Raw genomic sequence first — 17,405 nt, forward strand, 5'->3', positions numbered from 1 at the left:
TGGGTTGAGTCGGGCAGGCTGGCTGGCGGGCTGGGCGGGCGAGTCCACCTCGGCTTGCTCGGTGCGGCGCGAGGCAGGCAGCGCCCCGCCACGCCCCGCCACGCCCCGCCACGCCCCGCCACGCCCCGCCACGCCACAGCGCAGAAGGGGCAAAGCTGGCCCTGCCCCACTACGCTGCACCCCGCCCCACCCCGCCCCGCCCCCGCGGCTGCCGTAAATCTGACAAGGTGGCCTTTGCCGCGCCGCTGCCCTCCTTGATGACCTGCTCGATGCCCTCGACGGCGTCCTCCTCGACGGCGTCCTCCTCGACGGCGTCCTTCTTGTCGCGGCACACACTCCGCGGCTGCTGAGCTAAACCGCTTTGCAGCGCCGCGCCGCCGAGAGCCCTGCCGCCCGATGCACTCGAGGGGAGAGGACTAGACGGCTCGAGTGTGCTCGGGGTCCTGTCCTCGCGCCCCTTGCGGCTCGCGGCGCAGGGCACCGCCGACGGCGCCGGCCTCGGCTCGCCCTTCCAGGGACGCGTGTGGAACAGGGGCGGGTGCGGGCGGGTCGTTTCAGAAGAAGCAACGTGAACCCCGGTGCCGCAGCGTCCTGGCCTTGGGCAAGCAGGCCGGCATCCTGATGCGCGCCCGAAGTCGCCCAGGGAAGCCCCAGGCAATGCTGGCACTACACCGTGAGCGAGTTGAAAAGTCATCGGAGGTGACAGGTCACGTCCACGTCGGCCACGTCGGCGGCCGCGATGGTCCAGGGTCTGGTCTGTCAGGGCGTGGCGCGGCGCGGCGTAGCACGGTGGCGGGCGGACGCGGTGGCAGGGTGGGGGCCGCTCTGTGGGTCAGGGTCTCAACGGTGCCGGATGGGGGTAGCAGCGCAGCACGGCGCAGCAGCATTGAGGCAAAGTGCTCAAACCCCACAGTGTGGGGCAGGGCCGGGCGGGGCGGGGAGGGGCCCACACGTCAAACACTGACACGGCCACTCATTAAAGGGGGCTAAACCACTCTGTGCGGTTTGAAGGGGGAGGGGAGAAGAGGCAGTCAGCCCTGCTCCGCCCTGCGCCAGCCCGGCTACACCGAGACTGGATTAAGCGAAAAGCCTGATGCGTCGGCAGCCCCAAACGGCCCCGCAGCCCACACGACACCGGAGTCAAGGGGCCGCGCCTGGCCGCGCCCAAAACAGGTGGGCCGCGGTCCGGCAGAAGGGTCAGGCGTGGACGCGGATCAGTGAAGCCAAACACACAATCGACTCCCCTTGCTCTCTAGGTGGCCGCAGGAAAGGTAGGAAAAAAGCCATACTTTGCCTCTGTTACACCCAGAAAAATGGTATCTTGATTTTTGATTTTCTTAGTTTTTGTAAAAAAAATAATCTTGACCCAAAAAAAATTTTCTTCTTTCAAGAAAAAAAAATGGATCAAGAAGAATTTTCTTGCAAAAACCAAGAAAAGTCAAATTTTTCTTGATCCAAGAAGTAGTCATTTTTTTGGGTGTAGGAGGCAAAACGTGCTTCACCGCCCCTCCCTCAGGCCGGCTCTGGATCCGCCACTGAGAAGGGGAGGGGCGAAGCACAGCGAAGCACAGCGAAGCACAGCGAAGCACAGCGAAGCACAGCGAGCCTGCAGTCCAGGACCTTCGATTGCAATCGGCGTCGGGGCACCGCGGCGGCCAGCACAGGCCAGCACCGCCACTGGCACTGCAGGGCAGCGTAGCCCGCGTCGCCACTGCAAGAACACTGCAGGAATATCGCGGCAGCCGGCTCGGCTCAACCGGCCCAGCTTCACCCAAAGAAGGGCTCGAAGCGGCTGCAGCGGCACGCGTGCGGCCGCGTGCGCCGCACGACACAACACGTGGATGTTGATCTCAGTGTCCTCGCCGACGAGTAGTGCGCGTGTCCCGTGCTCCGGGGCCACACCATCGCACCTCTAGCGCGCCTCTGGCGTTCTTCTAGTGTGCCCCAAGCGTGCCTCTGGCGTGCCTGTAGTGTACCCCCAGCGCGCCTGTAGCGTGCCTGTAGCGAGTGACGATCGCCCGAAGCGCCCGCCAAGTCCAGGGTAGGCAGTGCCGCAGGACACTGCTGCCGCGCGGGTTGCCTAGGTGCTGCTTGACAGGCGCTAGGGCCTTCTGAGGTGGAGCGGCCGGGGCGGGGCGGAGCGGGGTGGGTGAGGCGAGGCGAGGCCCATCGCAAGGGCTTGCGGTCCGATGCGAGAGGTCCTTTATTGTTCGGGGGCGTCGGGGCAGCTGGGCCGGCAGGGCGGCGGCCTTTGGCATTGCTTTGGACGGTGATGCTGGTGATGCTGGTGGTGCTAGTGATGCTGGTGATGCTGGTGATGCTGGTGGTGCTGCTGGTGGTGCTGGTGATGCTGGTGATGCTGGTGGTGCTGGTGATGCTAGTGATGCTGGTGGTGCTGGTGATGCTGGCGGGGCCGGCGTGGCTGCCGCTGCATTGATTCGCACGAGATCTTGTCGGTCACAGGACGAGTCTAAGCGGCGCGCGGACCGGTCTGCCGGGGCACGGCCAGGGCACGGCCAGGGCACGGCCAGGGCACGGTAGGGTAGCACCCCTCCCCACACCTCAGCGCTGCACCCCCCCCCCTCCCCACGCCCCGCCCCGCCCCGCCACGCCCTCGCAGCAAGGATCCAGACCAGAATGAGGTCGCGCGGAAGTTGTAGGTCGCGTGGCGGCGCGGCGCGGAGGTAGGGGAGGAGGCTGAGGCAGAACCGAACGGTTTTGGTTTTGTAGGTCGCGGGCCACGCCACGCCACGGCACCACGCCACGGCCAGGCCGTCACTGTGGCCCGCCAGCTCGAAGTCGACAAGTTTGTAACCGAGTGCGGGGGCATGGATGGGCGCGGCATCAGGAGCCCCATCGACACCATGACCATGGTGCAGCATCAAGATGCACTCTCGACATCCCAGCGCGCCTTCCACCCTTTCGCCTGTCGGCCGCTTTCTGCTCTCGGCGCCTTTCGGTTCGATACCGCCAACAAAACAACACCGGCTGTTTCAAATAGTTACTTCAACTTGGCCTCAGCGCAGCGCGGCGCAGCGGCCAGCGAGGGGTCGTCCGTAAGCCCGGCGGGTAGACAAGGCACTGCAAGGCACTGCAGGGAATCGGAAATTCATCGCTGCCACTTCGGCAGCGGCAAAGCATCCGTTCGCTCTCTCGGCCTCTCGGTTGCCCGGCTATTGTAGTCTCCGGCTGTTCTGTCCTGAACCGACTCTGCCGACTGCAGTTTGAATCTAATCACGTCAGTGACGTCACCGGGTAGGGTGTGCGAAGCGCTGGGCCGCCGGGTCCGGGGGGTGCCACCGACGGCCACGGCGTTTCTAGTGAAAGCGTTTCGGCGGAAAATGTCTTCTTAGCCGCCCGGCCTGGACCCAGCCCAGTCGCGGCAAGGCGCAGCGTCACGCGGTCAGGCGTTCCTCCGGGGCGAAGACTTAGGAGGTGAGGCGCGGGGCGTGGCGTGGCGTGGCGGGGCGTGGCGGGGCGTGGCGGGGCGTGGCGATGTCGGGCGTTGCATAGAGCACAGCTCTTTTCACCTCTGTCTCATCTGCCCAACGCCCTGCCCTAGCTTGCCTGTGCCATTGGCTGTGCCATTGGCTGTGCCACGCCGTGTGTGGTGGCAAGGGCCGGGCGGGGCGGGGCGGGCGGGGGGTGGTGCCATATAAAGTGGGGCACTGCGCTGGGCGCTTGAGGGCGTGGGGCGGTGTGGGCGGCTCGGCTCTGCTCGGCTCGGCACGCCGCTCCGCTCGCTCCGCTCCCTGGTCCTCGTCCCCGCAGTCCTCGCGCAGCGGACTGGAGCACGGCGCGGAGCACAGCGGAGCACGGCGCAGCACGCAAGGCCCTGCAGGGTGGGGGCCGCGGCGGGGGCGGGCCGGGGGCGAGGGGAGCGGCCCTGTCCTGTGGGGGCGGAGGCTGGGTGCGGGCTGCCCTGGGCGGGGCGGGGTCCGTGGGGCGGGGTCCGTGGGGCGGGGTCCGTGGGGCGGGCAGCACAGGCAGCACAGGCTCTGAGCACGTGGGGCGGATGGCGCTCAATACGACCCCGCGGGGAAGAGGGGTGGGGGTGGGGGAAGAAGCTCACCGGCGCGGGGCGGGGCAAGGCAGGGCAAGGCAGGATGGGGTAGGGCAAGGTGGGGCGAGCCAAGAGTGGCGCTGGCCTGGCGGCGCTGGCGGGCTGGCGGGCTGGCCGAGGCACCAGATCGCTTACGACAAGATGTAGCTGCGGGCTGCACCCCCCCTCTGCCATTGTGCCCTCCTCTTTCCCCCGGCCCCTATCTTTCCTGTAACACCCTCCGCCACCATGCCATGCCTCAGTATTTTGCTGCTCACTTGCCTGCAAGTCTGTTATGATATCGTATCTGCGCTGTCATGTGACTCCGGATGCGGGGCGGGGTCGGGCGAGGTGGGGTGGGGCGTGGTGGGGCGTGGTGGGGCGGGGCGGGGCCGCAGCTCAAGAGGCATCGCTGGGGCGGGCGGTTGTCAGGGAAAGTCAAGCCGTGAAGCGTTGTCATTCTTCCACCTGTCAAAGCAGGGGAAATACATCATGCATTAACGCGAGCGCCTCTCAAAAGATGTTCCCATAGGATGATAAATTTGTATTCGAAAAAAAAAGAAGTAAATGTGTCATTGAGTTATTGGTTTTCTTCCTCTTGGAAACTGGAACCCCTTTTCAAATTTACATTCCTGATTCCGTTTTGCATTCAATTATGATGGGCCTCGAATGCCACCCTCTCTCAAGAGAGTTCGGCGTGGTCAAAAACACCTTTTTTCCCCTTTTTTCTTTTTGGTGCTAATATTGCATTAAACTAACTAATCAAACTGCATGAACCTCATTTTATTTTCATATTGTTTTTCTCACTCTCCTTAGATTTTATTTCTGAGTGAGTGGGAGGTGCCACCGCACTGGCAGCAACATCACTGTTTCTTTTTATCTTTCGTCCATCAACGGCGTTGAGGGCCTCCTGCAGCCGTTTTATCTTTCTATGGTTGTGTTGTGAGCAAGGATAATAAACACACAAAGGATCTGGTTAAGCATGACAATTTATTGATTACATGTTACCAATTCTGATCTTTTTTAAAAGTTCCCATAAAACACATTCATTATTTCTAATTTGTTTCAATTTGAACTTAAAAATGTAAGACTGCTTTGCACACAGAATGTGATGACAAACACATTGAAATACGTCTTGGCGGTACACACAAAATGATACGTATGATGAGAGGTGTGTACAGCATGTTATGGCACACAGATACGGAGATCAATATTAATGGTAGTTTGAAAGAAAAATAAGATAAAAATACACTCCAATGACAGAAAGATGGTGAGGATTAAGTCATTAAAATGCCCTCTAAAAGTAAAATGCATGACAAACAGTGCACATTAAATGGACTTTACTGATTCTAGTTTGTGTGAAAGACTTAGTTGTGCAACAGCATCAGTCTGTGCTCTACAACAAAACAAGAGAAAAAGACAGGAAAAAAAAGAGACAGAATGATCACCAACACCAACAGTGTCACTAAATGCACAGCATTTCACATAGTACCAAGTACCTAATAAAGCTGCATTGCTGCACCATGAGCAATAGACTCATACATGGTCCACTCCTACACTGAAGCCCTTTATTGTCACTCCACAACTAAACAACTAAATCACTATCACAGGGAAAGCTTTTCAAACCTCTGGTTTGGCAAGAATGAATGTTATTCTAATGCTTTAACATTGGTAAAATCACCAATCCTTTCTAAACGCCAGTCTTACATGAGTACTGTAATTAGTAAAATTTTAGACTAAACAGGCAATACTACTGTCACACAGTTGAAGTTAAATTCTAGGAAGTAAGTACTATAGAGCAATAGTTTCAGATCAACCCAGCCTACTCACTTCTACTCACTACTGTACACTGGTGTGTTGAAAGTTTACTTCTCCAAAAGCAACATCTTATAAAAAAGTTTTGTGCTGGATTAAGTGCTGTTACAAATTCAAACAGTACCAAGTAACAAAACCCAACAACATTAGTGCTGATTAAAATAAAACTTATTATGATTAACAAAAGTTACTTCCAAGGCATTTTCAGAAAACAGCAAACAAGACTAACTGAACCATAACAAATCACTGTAAAACATTTACAAGGAATACAAAAATACAGAAGTATTTATACTAACACTAAAACAGCAAATAGAATACAGCAGAAACAAAAGCCACCATCACAGAGTCCTTTAAGATTGAACACAACAAATATCCAAATAAAACATCATTAGTGGCCATCTATTTAAGATATTTTCACACACAAGAAGAGAGAAACCATAACCGTCCAGATTAAGTTCTGGCAGATTCTGTATAGGTATACAGTACTTTGATTGGAGGGATGGTGACATTTCAAGCAAATACATATAATGATGATAAGAGACTGAAAACCTTCCTTAACCCTAGAAAAGTAACAGGAGAATCAGTTCTAGTTCCTAGAAAGGAGTATCTCAATGTTCTTAACAAAAAGAAATGGGACCTGCCCATCGGCTTACATGAAACAAACAAGATAACATTTCCCTCCAATTAATAATCATTCATCACACTTGAAAATACCCCATAAAGAAAAGGTGTATGTTTCCATCACAGGCATTGCAGGCATCTTTTTTTTTAAAAAATCACTTTTTAAAAATGAATTAAGTACACACTGAAGACGAAAAAAAGTTTCAAAAAAATGCTTTAACATGCAAAGTAGTCCATCACTACTAGGCCAAAAACTGTAACTCAGAATTTGAATAAAAATATTAAGAAGAGCAAACAATAGTGCCAACAAACACTACAAGCTGCTTCATGGGTAGTTGTTAGTACATGACTCAAAACTATATTTTGTTCTGATGACTGATGTGCAGAAACAAGCTACTGACACACAAAACATTAACAAGATATCCTTTTGTAATGGATAGCTCTAAATTCTACTTCCATTGATTAATAACTTAGCCTCATTAGATTGGAATGTAATGTCATAATGCTCACAAATGCAACATGAAACAAAATACTGAAGAACAGAACACAAAAACTTTGACTTTGATAGGGAGAAAGATGTAATACTGTTAAAACTCTACTAACAGTAAAATTTTATGCATAGATAAAAATTGTAAAAATTTGACAATGTCCAGAAAGCAAAGAAAAACACAACACCTAACTTAAGCTAACTTAAAATTTTGAAATTGAAGAATAACATTAAATAAATTTAACAAGAGCAAAATTCAGTGCCACTTCGGAACCTTGCAGAGTGAAGAATTAACTAACAATAAACTAAGTATAACACACTGAACTATTAATTGTGAGCTGCCCGCTTCCCATTCATATAGCCAATCCAGCGTCTGGCAGTTACCTCAATCAGAGGGTCTTTGTCTATAGTAGCTAATAAAAGAAGCTGATTGACATGAGTTGCATGATAGTCCCACCTTGCCAAATTTGGGGCAGTGCCCAGTGTAAAATGTCTTAGATCATATGATGTGCCAGCACCAGTGTCAAACAAGAGCAAGAGATTTTTTAGGGAGACCATGCCTTGCTCAAAGAGAACAGAGGCTTCTTTTGACTGGGCTGGAGGTGCTATAGTCTTGAGGTCATAGAGACCAAGTAAAGAGTAAATGAAACCGTTTAGTACAAAGGATGCAGGCTTGGTAGGGTACTCTTCATACCATGGGAACTTTTCTGAAACAGAGAATAAGTGTATGACAAAAACAGCAGTCACAAGACAAAACTATTTATCCAATTTTGCAAATTGTGTCTTACTGAGAAATGAAGCAAGAACTCCTCCCTCATCACTGGGTACTCTGAAAGGCCTCAAACCATTGATTGCTGCCTGAAGGTATTGTGGATCACCACCCGAATGGTGATAGGCTCGAGCAAGAACTGATATTGCATGTCCTTGCCCCATTGCAGAATACCTGCAAACAAAATATTAGTTCACGCAAACACTTAAAAATTTGGTTAAAAAAACTTAAATATCTTTTCAAAGATCTCACCAGCCAGGTTCTAGGTCCTGCATTCCTGCTGCTACACGTCGCTTAACTGGATTAGCCCAGCCCCCTGTATTTGGATCCTGATGCTTCACAAACCATTGGGCGGCATCATAAAAGTGGGCAAGATGTTCACTAGTGGAGAGGCTTACATTATCCACTTTACCCCACCCACGCAAGGCTATTCCAACCACCTATGTAATAATTAAGAGTCACTTGACAACTTTGCAGTAAGTTTACAAGAAAATTGAGAACATAGATACATAGTGCTTTGCCTACCTTCAGTTTAGACCGTGGCAATTTGCGTTTCCCTCTGTTTTGAATGAGAAGACCTTTCTGCAAGTCTACCACCAAGTCTCTGATAAGAGTATGCCATGGAGCACTATCATCACAGGCCATACCATGAAATATATCTTGATCCTAGAAAATAGACAAAAATAATACAACTATTTATTGTAACCAAGGTATCTGTCAAAATGTGAAAGTCAGTAAAAAGTAAGATAAAACAAGCTAAAGAGCATGCAAGTTTTATCCCTTGCTTTGCATGGATCTCATTCAAATTTCTATCCACCCATTCAATGAAATGAGATCGAGAAGTTGGCCTTTTCTTTATAAACAATAATAGAGTGATTCTTCCAATAAATACAGTACCTGTGTGTAAATTAGCTGAAGAGAACAAACATAGTGTAGTCTCCACAATTGCCTGCTTTCTCTGTTTTGCAGAGCAACAGTCACACTGCTGTTCATGGATAAGAATTTTATATCCATCATCAACACAAAGTCTAATACATGGTCCAATTTGAGAGAAATAGATCCACCAACTGAAAATAGTTTTAAAATGTCAGCACCAAAGGAAAAAAGTTTAAAGAGTTTACTCTTTTCACACCCATGTGTCTCACACATCACATAGTTTTTTTTTTACCAGAAAGAGGTGCCTAGCTACTTCTGAGGGAGACTCAATCAGAAACTTTCTTACCTGATGTTTGGAACTGAATAACAACACTGTTTACTTCAGGATCATGTGTACGAGTAAAGGTCGATGATCCAGAGGCCTGCCAATGAGCTAGATCTCTATCTCCATCTTCAAGAACTTTACGGCGAGGTTCTGGCTCTGTCAGATTCTTGCTGTAATGAGAGAGGCCAAATTGCGCTATTTGGGTGGGATAATAATAACCACCACTCTCCCATTGCGTAGAAACTGGAACTCCTGCAGAGTAGAGAAATCATAAAATGCATTAGGTGAGTTAAGGAAGCCATGTCAACAGAACAGCAGTAAAACACATACCTTCAGTTGCGCTTAAGCACTTCACACGTTCTCTAACCTCTACATTATAATTTTCAAAGTACATGAAGACCCCCCAAGGTTCATATTTTGCCTTGGGATAAAAGACCTTAGAATAGCTATGAGACCACTCAAATCGTTCATATCCATCATAAGTGGCTAATTTACCATAAACCTGTGATAAAATTGTATAGAGATGGTAAAGAAACTCACACAACTCACTAAGGACAAAAGGTAGGAATTGTAAATCAATGAAAACTCACTTCAAAGTATTTATGAATAAAAGAAAATGGCAAATACACTTCATCTCCCTCTTTACGGCATTTAAGTGCTACATCTCCATTAATAAGACAGTCAATCTCTTCATATCCCTGCAATTCACTGGTTTGCCGTTCAGCAACAGGGGAGTTTCCTGAGAATACATCCTGCAACAAATAAATAATTTAAATCAATACATGAAGCAACTAACAGGACAACGAGGCAGAGAGAGAGAGAGAGAGAGAGAGAGAGAGCCAGCTCAAAACCCAAACGAACCTGAAGTGGTCCGTCTCCATTATGTTTGAAATTGTTGTCCCAGCCAGGCGCATGAAGACCATCAAGACAGCGATTCCACAAGGACCATGTTGCGACGAACACCAAACCAAACACCAGGAAAAGCAAGAGCTTCACGTTGAGGCGCAGCATTTTAGTTTTATCTGTCAAGAAACCATTCCAAAGTGTTAAGAAATGGAGGGTTTACTTCTTTGTTGACTATTCTCTGATACTCACATAACCTCGCAATCTTGTGTCAACAATCATTTTAGACTGTCACAAGTAAAACCCGATACTCTAATTAAACAGGAACCCTGAAACGAATAAAGAGAACATTTGTGAACCACTGAGATGTCCCAACACGACAAATTTGACACTAATCTCCGAGATAAGTGCAGTTATTCTTTACCCTCTTTTCTGTGGGTGGAAAACAGTTGATGACGAAGGGGGAAGGGGAAGGGGAGGGGGAGACAAAAGGGGTTCGCTATCCGCAGAAAAATTTATCGTGTATTATTCGCAGGTGGGGAGGAAGGACCCCCAACCTACAATCGACAAATAAGACCAAAGTTCAACAAGATTTCGGTGATCGCGACATGTCATCATTTGAATCCGTTTGAAGCTTCTCCTTCGAACCAATTGTATCTTCAGTTCATCTAGTTGTCTGGGGCATTACACACCCGAGTGAGTATACAAAGAGGTTGTGTGACCTGTGTCACTATACCTGTTTGCTGTTTTCGTTAAGAATATTTTCTTGGGCAATAACAGCGATTCTAAAGCATAAAGTACACCCCTATAACTCATCCATGAATTATTTTGCATTTTTACTCATAGAACACAACCTTGATTTACTTGCCACTCATGATTACCCTAAGGGTATTCCCCATACAGCATCTCATTTCAAAACTTTCAGAACTTAACTTAACTATCTAGACAAGACAGTATCAAATGCCTGAACATCAACCCTATTTGATTGGGTTTAGCTGTACACAAGCAATGAGTTTGGTAACACGGTTTCACTAATGCTCGTGTGAATTTTTCAGGTGTGAACATTTTCAGGTCCTATCATGCCCATCAACACTCATGAGGTGATGAGCCTTTTGGGCCAGCTTGCTGATCAACAAGGTATAAAGGTGGCTGTCCAGTATTCCATGCTAAGTGGCGTTGCTGTTGGTGTATGTACAGCAGTCGGAGGAATTCTGATGGGACCTTTCGGGCTTGCAGTCGGTATGTTTCAAAAACTCAATTTAAAAATATATTTGTGGAAGTGTTCTTGAAGTTAGTTTTAGATAAACAAAAATACATGTTTGTGTGTTATTTTTTTGTTTTTAAATTGTTACAGGAGGCACTCTAGGATCTGTGATGGCTGCATTCAAAACAAGTGGACATTTCAAACCAGTGTCGAGAGTAATTCTTGAAGACATGACACCTATCCAGCAGACTCAATTAGCTGCTTCCTGTATGAGAATCATTCAAGATTTCAGGGTTGAGGATGTTGCGATACTTTTGCCTTTACTTCTCAACACACCCGCAGCACAACAAGCTCTTCTGACTCAATTAACTGCATATATAACCAATGAAATGAAATTGAAAATCATTGACTAATGTATTTTTATAGTTGACTTTAACAGACTGAAATTTAATGCTGATGTGATATTTCTTATGTTTACAGTTTAGTCTTGTAGGTTTATGCTTAAGTTAACATTATTATCAGCACCCTCCAATTTGTTGTATTAATATCTTTGAAACTCTGCTTGAATGAGTTGGAAGAAGGTCATCATGTGATCATTTTGTGATTGAATTTATGTAGTTTTTATTTGCTCTCAAATTAGTTGATTGATTTTTTGAACTGTATGTTTTGAGAGGAGAGGAATTCTCTTTTCCTCTGTTTCTTGTTTATGAACTAAATGTAAAAAAAAAGAAAGAAATTCTTGATTTATTTGTTCTTGTTTGAAGATTAAGTAATTGCATCTCTATGTACGCTTCATGGGAGAAATTTCCTTATGTTAGATAAACTCTGAGGCATCTCAACTTGGGCACCATGTACTTTACTTCCCTCCTGTGCTTCAATAAAATTCTCATCATTTCATCAAATTTGACGGCTGGCCATGGGCATGGTGCGCACCCCTAAGTGTGTGTGACTCAGAACGACGACAACGACCCTCGGTATCAGCCTGCTGGTTCAGTCAGGGGGCCATGGGGCCAATGCCCCAGGATGCTCGCTAGATACTAGATGTCTGTTGCCCCCTCTGCCCTCGAGCGCCACCTGGTGCGTCTCGGCGTAACTAGGTGTTCCTAGACGAGCCACGTGACCCGACGTGTGCCCCGCGCTATCGCGCTATGTTATTTGCGCTAGGCACATGTCGGTGCTGCGATTGATCGCAAGGGTGCTTCCGGACAGTGCGCCCGTTGCTCTGTCTCTGTCGCACCCATGAGCCGTCCTGGAGGCCCTGGAGGGGTGCGAGAGCGACGGGGCGATCCGATGCGGCCCAGGGCTCTAGCCCGGCCGACCGGCAGATTTACGACCACCTTTGACACCCTCGAAAACGAAAGTGAAGCGGGCAGAGGTGGGGTGGGCTGAACCAGCAGGACGTCGTGCGGCCGCAGCGGCGGCGCGCCGCGCGGTGTGGCATGTGCCCCCAGCAGACTGATCCCAAGACTAGATCCCGTCGCTCCGTCCCTCTCGCGCCCATCCGGGACGCCTTACGACAGAGGCAGAGCGACGAAAACGACTCTCGGAATCAGTCTGGTGCCCAGAAGAGGCAGAGTGCGAGTCGTGTTAGCAAGTTTTCCCGTGTCCCAAAGTTCCAAGTTCGCCGTGTCGCGGTCGCGAGGGGCGTCTGCCTGCGTGTGTGAGTGTGTGTGTGTGTGTGAGTGTGTGCGTGCGTGCGTGAGGCTCGCTTAACCCGCACCTTGGCTTCCATTTTTCACCGCGAAGGGCCTGGTAGGGCCGACAGGACGCGAAGTAGACGAACGCTCACTTTGGGGCCGCGAATCGGGGCTTCCGATAGTCCGACCGGAAATGGGAGAACGCGGTACTGCGCGAGGATGTGGCCATGTGGCTCGCATCGAGCGGACAGGATGGGCCAGGAGGGTGCGTCCAAGTCAGCCCAGCAAAGCAAGAAAGAAAGGTGAGTTGACGTCTGATGTTGAGCTCCAGTGCGCGGGTGGCGGGTTCGATTCCCCGCAGCAGCGCTGCATACACCGGCATTTTCCTTTCCTCCGTTCCCTGACCCCGGACGTTCCGGACGCTGGCCGGTGAATCAAGCCTCGGCCCTCGGCTGCCCTCGGCACGACACAGCCGGCCGGTCGTCCCCCTCCTCGCTCCTCCCCCAGCGTCGCTGCACGGCGGGCACGGCGGGCACGGCGGGCACGGTGAGACAAGCCCGAGGCTGGCTTAGCCTGGCTGCGGCCGCGCCGTGCCGTGCCCGCCGAGCCCCACAGCACCACACGGCACCTTTGCCGCCCCCACCTCCTTCATTTACTTTCGTTTTCCTGCCTCCGCCTCGGCTCTGCCTGGGCTCTGCCTTGGCTCTGGGCTCCGCCTTGCCTCCGCCTTGGCTTAGTTCCTCTACTCCGCTCTGCCCCGACCCCGCCGCCGAGCCCGCGACGCCCCGCGACGCCCCGCGCAGCGTCCCGACCCAGGCGCGGCCCTTGCCTGCCCGGCGTGCTGTTGTTGTTGTTGTTGGTCCCCGTCGTGTTCCCCGTGTTCCCCGAGCTGGCTGGCTGGAGTGGACGCACGGTCCTCCTCAGTCGGTGCGCGTTTGCGCCCGCGTCCGCGTCCTCGCCCTGGCTCGCGCACCCGCCCAGTGTAGCCCTGTGCAGCAGCACGGAGGCCGCTCCGCCCGGACATGCTCGTCCGGAGCCTGCTGCTGTGCCTGTGCCTGCCCGCCGGCCTCCACGCCAGCACCGCCAGCACGCCGAGACCGTCCACCGCCAGCTCGCCGAGGCCCCCTGTCGCCGAGAAACGTCCCCGCAGCAACGCCGGCGCCGCCGCGCGGCTCCACGACCCAGGTAAACAACGGCGTGTGTGTGTGTGTGTGTGTGTGTGTGTGTGTGTGTGTGTGTGGCTGTAGCGGACGCACGTCCAGAGTGGTCCAGGGTCGGGTTCGGGTTCCTCTTATCGGCGACGTCCACGTTGTCCACGGCCAGCTTGGCGTCCGCGCGGGAGCGAGCCTCGGCGCTGCCCCGCCCCCTGGCGGCCGTTTCGCGCATCGCGGTGCGTCGGCGCGGCTTGGCGCGGCCAGGCGCTCGGCGGCCGTCATTATGTCAAGTGTTGTGGCACATGATGCAACCGCGGCGTGCGCGTTGCGTCCGATAGCGTGGCGGCATGGCATGGCCGGCCTCTTCGCGGCGACGCGGCGACGCCGAGCGATAGAAAGCGGAGAAAGTGACCCCCTCCACTGGCAGGGCAGGGCCGGGCAGGGCCGGCCACCGCCCCCCTCCAGCCGCAGGGCCTTCCGGGGCACGGACATTGTGCGGATTCCGAACGCGACCACGATGCTGCCATTATTCTGCACTCCTCCGCCCCGCCCCGCCCCGCCCCGCCGCACGTCCGCGTCGGTTGTATATCGGCGTCCCGGACCGAGACGTCGCGGCGCCGGGCGTCGCGTCGATTGCTTCCGCGTCCTGCTGTCCCCGGCTGCCCCGGCTTGTCCCGGCTGGCCCGCAGGCCGCATTCCCTTGCTGCGACGGGCGTCGCGTCCCGCAGACGACGGCGCGGCGGGGGCCGGCGAGGACCGCTTGGCAGGAATGCAAACCCGAGACAGCCGGCGCGCCGCTCTATTGACGGCGAGCTTGCCTCCCAAAGCTTTGTCACTGATCCGCGCGAGGGTGCGCGCCGCGACGGTGAGCTTTGGAGCCGTGGCCCGTGGGCTGGTGCCGCGCTGTCTGTGTCGTTTCGGCAGGAGGGCTCCTAGCGCCTTACGTCGCCCGGGTAGGCAGCCCGGCGCACTGGCGCTTGGCCTGGCGGCCTACCCTCGACTCCGCGGGCGCCGTGGGCGCTGTGCGACTTGTCTGACGGCCGCGGCGCTTCGTCTCCTTCTTGTCGCAGACGCCGAGTGCGGGCTGAGTCTGCTGTCGCGGCGCCGGCCGCGGTCGCTGTGGCCGCCCTCGGCGTGGACGCAGTCGCAGGGCTCCCAGGGCCGCATCGTCAACGGCAAGGAGAGCCGGCAGGGGGCCTGGCCCTGGCAGGTAAACCGGCATCCACTCCAAGAGTGACTCCTACTCGACAAGTTCGCGATGATGGAAATGTTGTATCTGGCCGCAGGCGTCCCTGCAGGTGCTCCACCCCCGACTGGGGCTCATCGGCCACTGGTGCGGCGGCGTGCTGGTCCGCGACCGCTGGGTCGTCACGGCGGCGCACTGCATCCACAAGTGAGTAAACGAAGTATACGAAGTGCACGCACCCACCGGACACAATCGAAACGCGTCTCAACGCCGGAGTTCGCCGTCTCACGCGTCTTGAAGCGGCCTAAACCTCGAAGCATGGGTGACATTTCCGTAGAACTGTCGATTTCAACCCCGTTTTGAGGGTGTTATCCATTACATTGCTGGGTAGGCGGTGCCGGGCTCCGCAGACAGCGCCGTCTCTCGGTAGTGACAAACGATCACCTGTTCGTTTACCCGACACGCGATACGGAATACGGATGGCAGCACTGCGGGTAGTTGCGGCGGGCGTGGCGCCAGCCTCGTGGATTCCTCAACGGGGTCTTCTTTCCGGTCCAATATCGCCCTGCCTCGCCCTCCGCCCATGCCTCCGCCCTGCGAGGGGCTGCAGAATAAGTCCACACGTCTCCCCGGCAGCCCTCGGGCAGGCCGACGCCGCCACCGCCACGGCGGGAGCGAGCCCACTCGACAAGGCGAGGAATTTTGCAATCAGGTTGAACCGGAAGATGGAAGGGGAGGACACGCGGAGCGGACGCCTGCAGGCTGAAGGGGGCTTGGTCGCTTCTACCTCTCTCCCACCCACACGAAACGCGATTCGGATTTCCACCGTTGGGAATGCAAGAAATTCGGTAACCAGTGCGTGATGCGTGCTTCTTCTTCTTCTGCCAGTGACGTCTTCAGCTTGCCCATCCCCGCCCTGTGGACGGCCGTCCTGGGCGACTGGGACCGCGAGGTGGAGGAGCACACCGAGGTGCGCGTGCCCGTGGAGCGCATCGTGGTGCACACCAAGTTCCACTCGTACAACAACGACATCGGTCAGTGCCTGGCGCAGCCTCGTCGCCCTGTCTCTCTCGCGCCCGAAGGGGTCGCCCTCGAGTGGGAGAGAGACAGGGCGACACGCTGACGTGCCTGTCCCCGCAGCGTTGCTGAAGCTGTCCCGGCGAGTGCGTGTGTCCGGCGAGGCGCGCGTGCGGCCCCTCTGCCTGCCGCCCGCGCCCTACGACGCGTCCAGCGCGCCGCCCGCGCCGCCCGCGCCCGGCGAGAGCGCGCCGCTGTGCATGGCCACGGGCTGGGGCCGGCAGTCGGCCTCGGGGGACGAGACGTCCACGCTGCTGCAGGCCGCCGTGCCGCTGCACAACAACACGCTGTGCGCCAAGCGCTACGGCGGCGGCGTGCGCATCGGCCAGGGCCACCTGTGCGCCGGACACCTGGACGGCTCCACCGGCACCTGCGTGGTACGTAGCCGCGTAGCCGCGTCTCTGTCGCACCCCTGGGGCGTTCCGCTGGGGTGCGAGAGAGACTCACCCCACTCCACTCGCTGCTGCAGGGCGACTCCGGCGGCCCACTGCAGTGCCTGGGTAACGACGGCCGCTGGTTCCTGGCCGGCATCACCTCGTTCGGGTCGGGCTGCGCGCGCCCGGGCTTCCCCGACGTGTACACCAGGACGGCGCACTACCAGGCCTGGATCCGGGACACGCTGGACAGCGACAAGGACGACGACCAGGAGGAGGAGGAAGAGGAGGAGGGTGTGGACGAGGAGGAGGACGAGGACCAGGACCTCGCGGACTATTAGCGCGGGGCCCGAGCCGAGGGGATCGTATTCCCGGCGAAGCAGTGGCACGCCGTCGCACGGGGCTGGCTGTCTGGCTGCCCCGCTTGTTTGCCACCACCTGTGGAGGCCTCTATGGGCGTGGCGGATGGCGGCACCGCGGCGCACCGCGTTCTGTTCGGTAATGCTCGGCGTGACAAGGACTGATGGCGGCCTGTGGCGGCCCTGCCTCGCCCTGCGGGTTTCAATCTGAGCGGCAGCGCCTCTGCGACGCAAGCGACGCCACCCCCTCCAGCGCCACGCCGCCGTGCCGCATCGGGAATTCATCAGGTGCACGGAAGCCGGAGCCAAGACAGGCCTTTTGCCGCAGGCAACTCGCTGCGTGGGTCCTGGGGCGTCCTGGGGCGCACACGCGCACACTCCTGAAAAAGTAAGTCATATCGACCGAATCCGCGAGTTTGACTGATTCGCGCTCATTATGAGTCGATTTCGAGGTTCTCTGGAAACTGGAGTCGATTAAAAGTTATTTACTTTTTGACAGTGCGCAGCCCCGGGGAAGTCTATTTTTCTGTTTTGTCCAAGAGGGACGAAATTCTACTTGTGATACTTCTTTATTTATTGTTTAGCTGTTTACGTGTTGCTTAAATTATTAATAAAACTTGTTTATTTTTGTGTCGA

At 54.2% G+C, this 17,405-nt stretch overlaps 3 protein-coding genes across 3 annotated transcripts; 2 read left to right on the forward strand and 1 right to left on the reverse strand.

Moving 5' to 3' along the window:
• Window positions 1–5,013: 5,013 nt before the first annotated feature.
• On the reverse strand, window positions 5,014–10,271 carry LOC117649391 (D-glucuronyl C5-epimerase B). The gene is made up of 11 exons (XM_034392087.1): window positions 10,203–10,271; window positions 10,031–10,107; window positions 9,797–9,957; window positions 9,526–9,687; window positions 9,266–9,437; window positions 8,957–9,187; window positions 8,632–8,801; window positions 8,260–8,400; window positions 7,987–8,174; window positions 7,754–7,908; window positions 5,014–7,672 (listed from the first exon to the last, which is right to left on the reverse strand). The coding sequence occupies exons 3-11, from the start codon at window positions 9,944–9,946 to the stop codon at window positions 7,293–7,295; spliced, it is 1,749 nt and encodes a 582-aa protein (XP_034247978.1). The 5' UTR covers window positions 9,947–9,957; window positions 10,031–10,107; window positions 10,203–10,271; the 3' UTR covers window positions 5,014–7,292.
• A 35-nt stretch (window positions 10,272–10,306) lies between these two features.
• LOC117649393 (protein C19orf12 homolog) lies at window positions 10,307–11,884 on the forward strand. The gene is made up of 3 exons (XM_034392088.1): window positions 10,307–10,474; window positions 10,834–11,017; window positions 11,133–11,884. Exons 2-3 carry the CDS (start codon window positions 10,858–10,860, stop codon window positions 11,393–11,395), a joined length of 423 nt encoding a protein of 140 aa, XP_034247979.1. The 5' UTR covers window positions 10,307–10,474; window positions 10,834–10,857; the 3' UTR covers window positions 11,396–11,884.
• Window positions 11,885–13,641: 1,757 nt separating this feature from the next.
• On the forward strand, window positions 13,642–17,405 carry LOC117649607 (transmembrane protease serine 12-like). Its single transcript, XM_034392502.1, has 6 exons — window positions 13,642–13,804; window positions 14,844–14,983; window positions 15,060–15,166; window positions 15,848–15,993; window positions 16,100–16,413; window positions 16,506–17,405. Exons 1-6 carry the CDS (start codon window positions 13,642–13,644, stop codon window positions 16,749–16,751), a joined length of 1,116 nt encoding a protein of 371 aa, XP_034248393.1. The 3' UTR covers window positions 16,752–17,405.

The sequence above is a fragment of the Thrips palmi genome, unplaced genomic scaffold, assembly GCF_012932325.1.
Source record: "Thrips palmi isolate BJ-2018 unplaced genomic scaffold, TpBJ-2018v1 HiC_scaffold_4, whole genome shotgun sequence".
Taxonomy (NCBI): domain Eukaryota; kingdom Metazoa; phylum Arthropoda; class Insecta; order Thysanoptera; family Thripidae; genus Thrips; species Thrips palmi.

Excerpts from the sequence above, each read along its gene's own strand:
- LOC117649391 (XM_034392087.1), bottom strand. The coding sequence starts at position 9,946 with ATGCTGCGCCTCAACGTGAAGCTCTTGCTTTTCCTGGTGTTTGGTTTG. Across the intron at positions 9,438-9,525 it reads TTATTCATAAATACTTTGAA|GTTTATGGTAAATTAGCCAC; the intron begins GTGAGTTTTCAT and ends ATTTTATCACAG. Across the intron at positions 8,175-8,259 it reads TGCCACGGTCTAAACTGAAG|GTGGTTGGAATAGCCTTGCG; the intron begins GTAGGCAAAGCA and ends ATTATTACATAG.
- LOC117649393 (XM_034392088.1), top strand. The coding sequence starts at position 10,858 with ATGCCCATCAACACTCATGAGGTGATGAGCCTTTTGGGCCAGCTTGCT. Across the intron at positions 11,018-11,132 it reads ACCTTTCGGGCTTGCAGTCG|GAGGCACTCTAGGATCTGTG; the intron begins GTATGTTTCAAA and ends AAATTGTTACAG.
- LOC117649607 (XM_034392502.1), top strand. The coding sequence starts at position 13,642 with ATGCTCGTCCGGAGCCTGCTGCTGTGCCTGTGCCTGCCCGCCGGCCTC. Across the intron at positions 15,994-16,099 it reads CTCGTACAACAACGACATCG|CGTTGCTGAAGCTGTCCCGG; the intron begins GTCAGTGCCTGG and ends CTGTCCCCGCAG. Across the intron at positions 16,414-16,505 it reads GCTCCACCGGCACCTGCGTG|GGCGACTCCGGCGGCCCACT; the intron begins GTACGTAGCCGC and ends TCGCTGCTGCAG.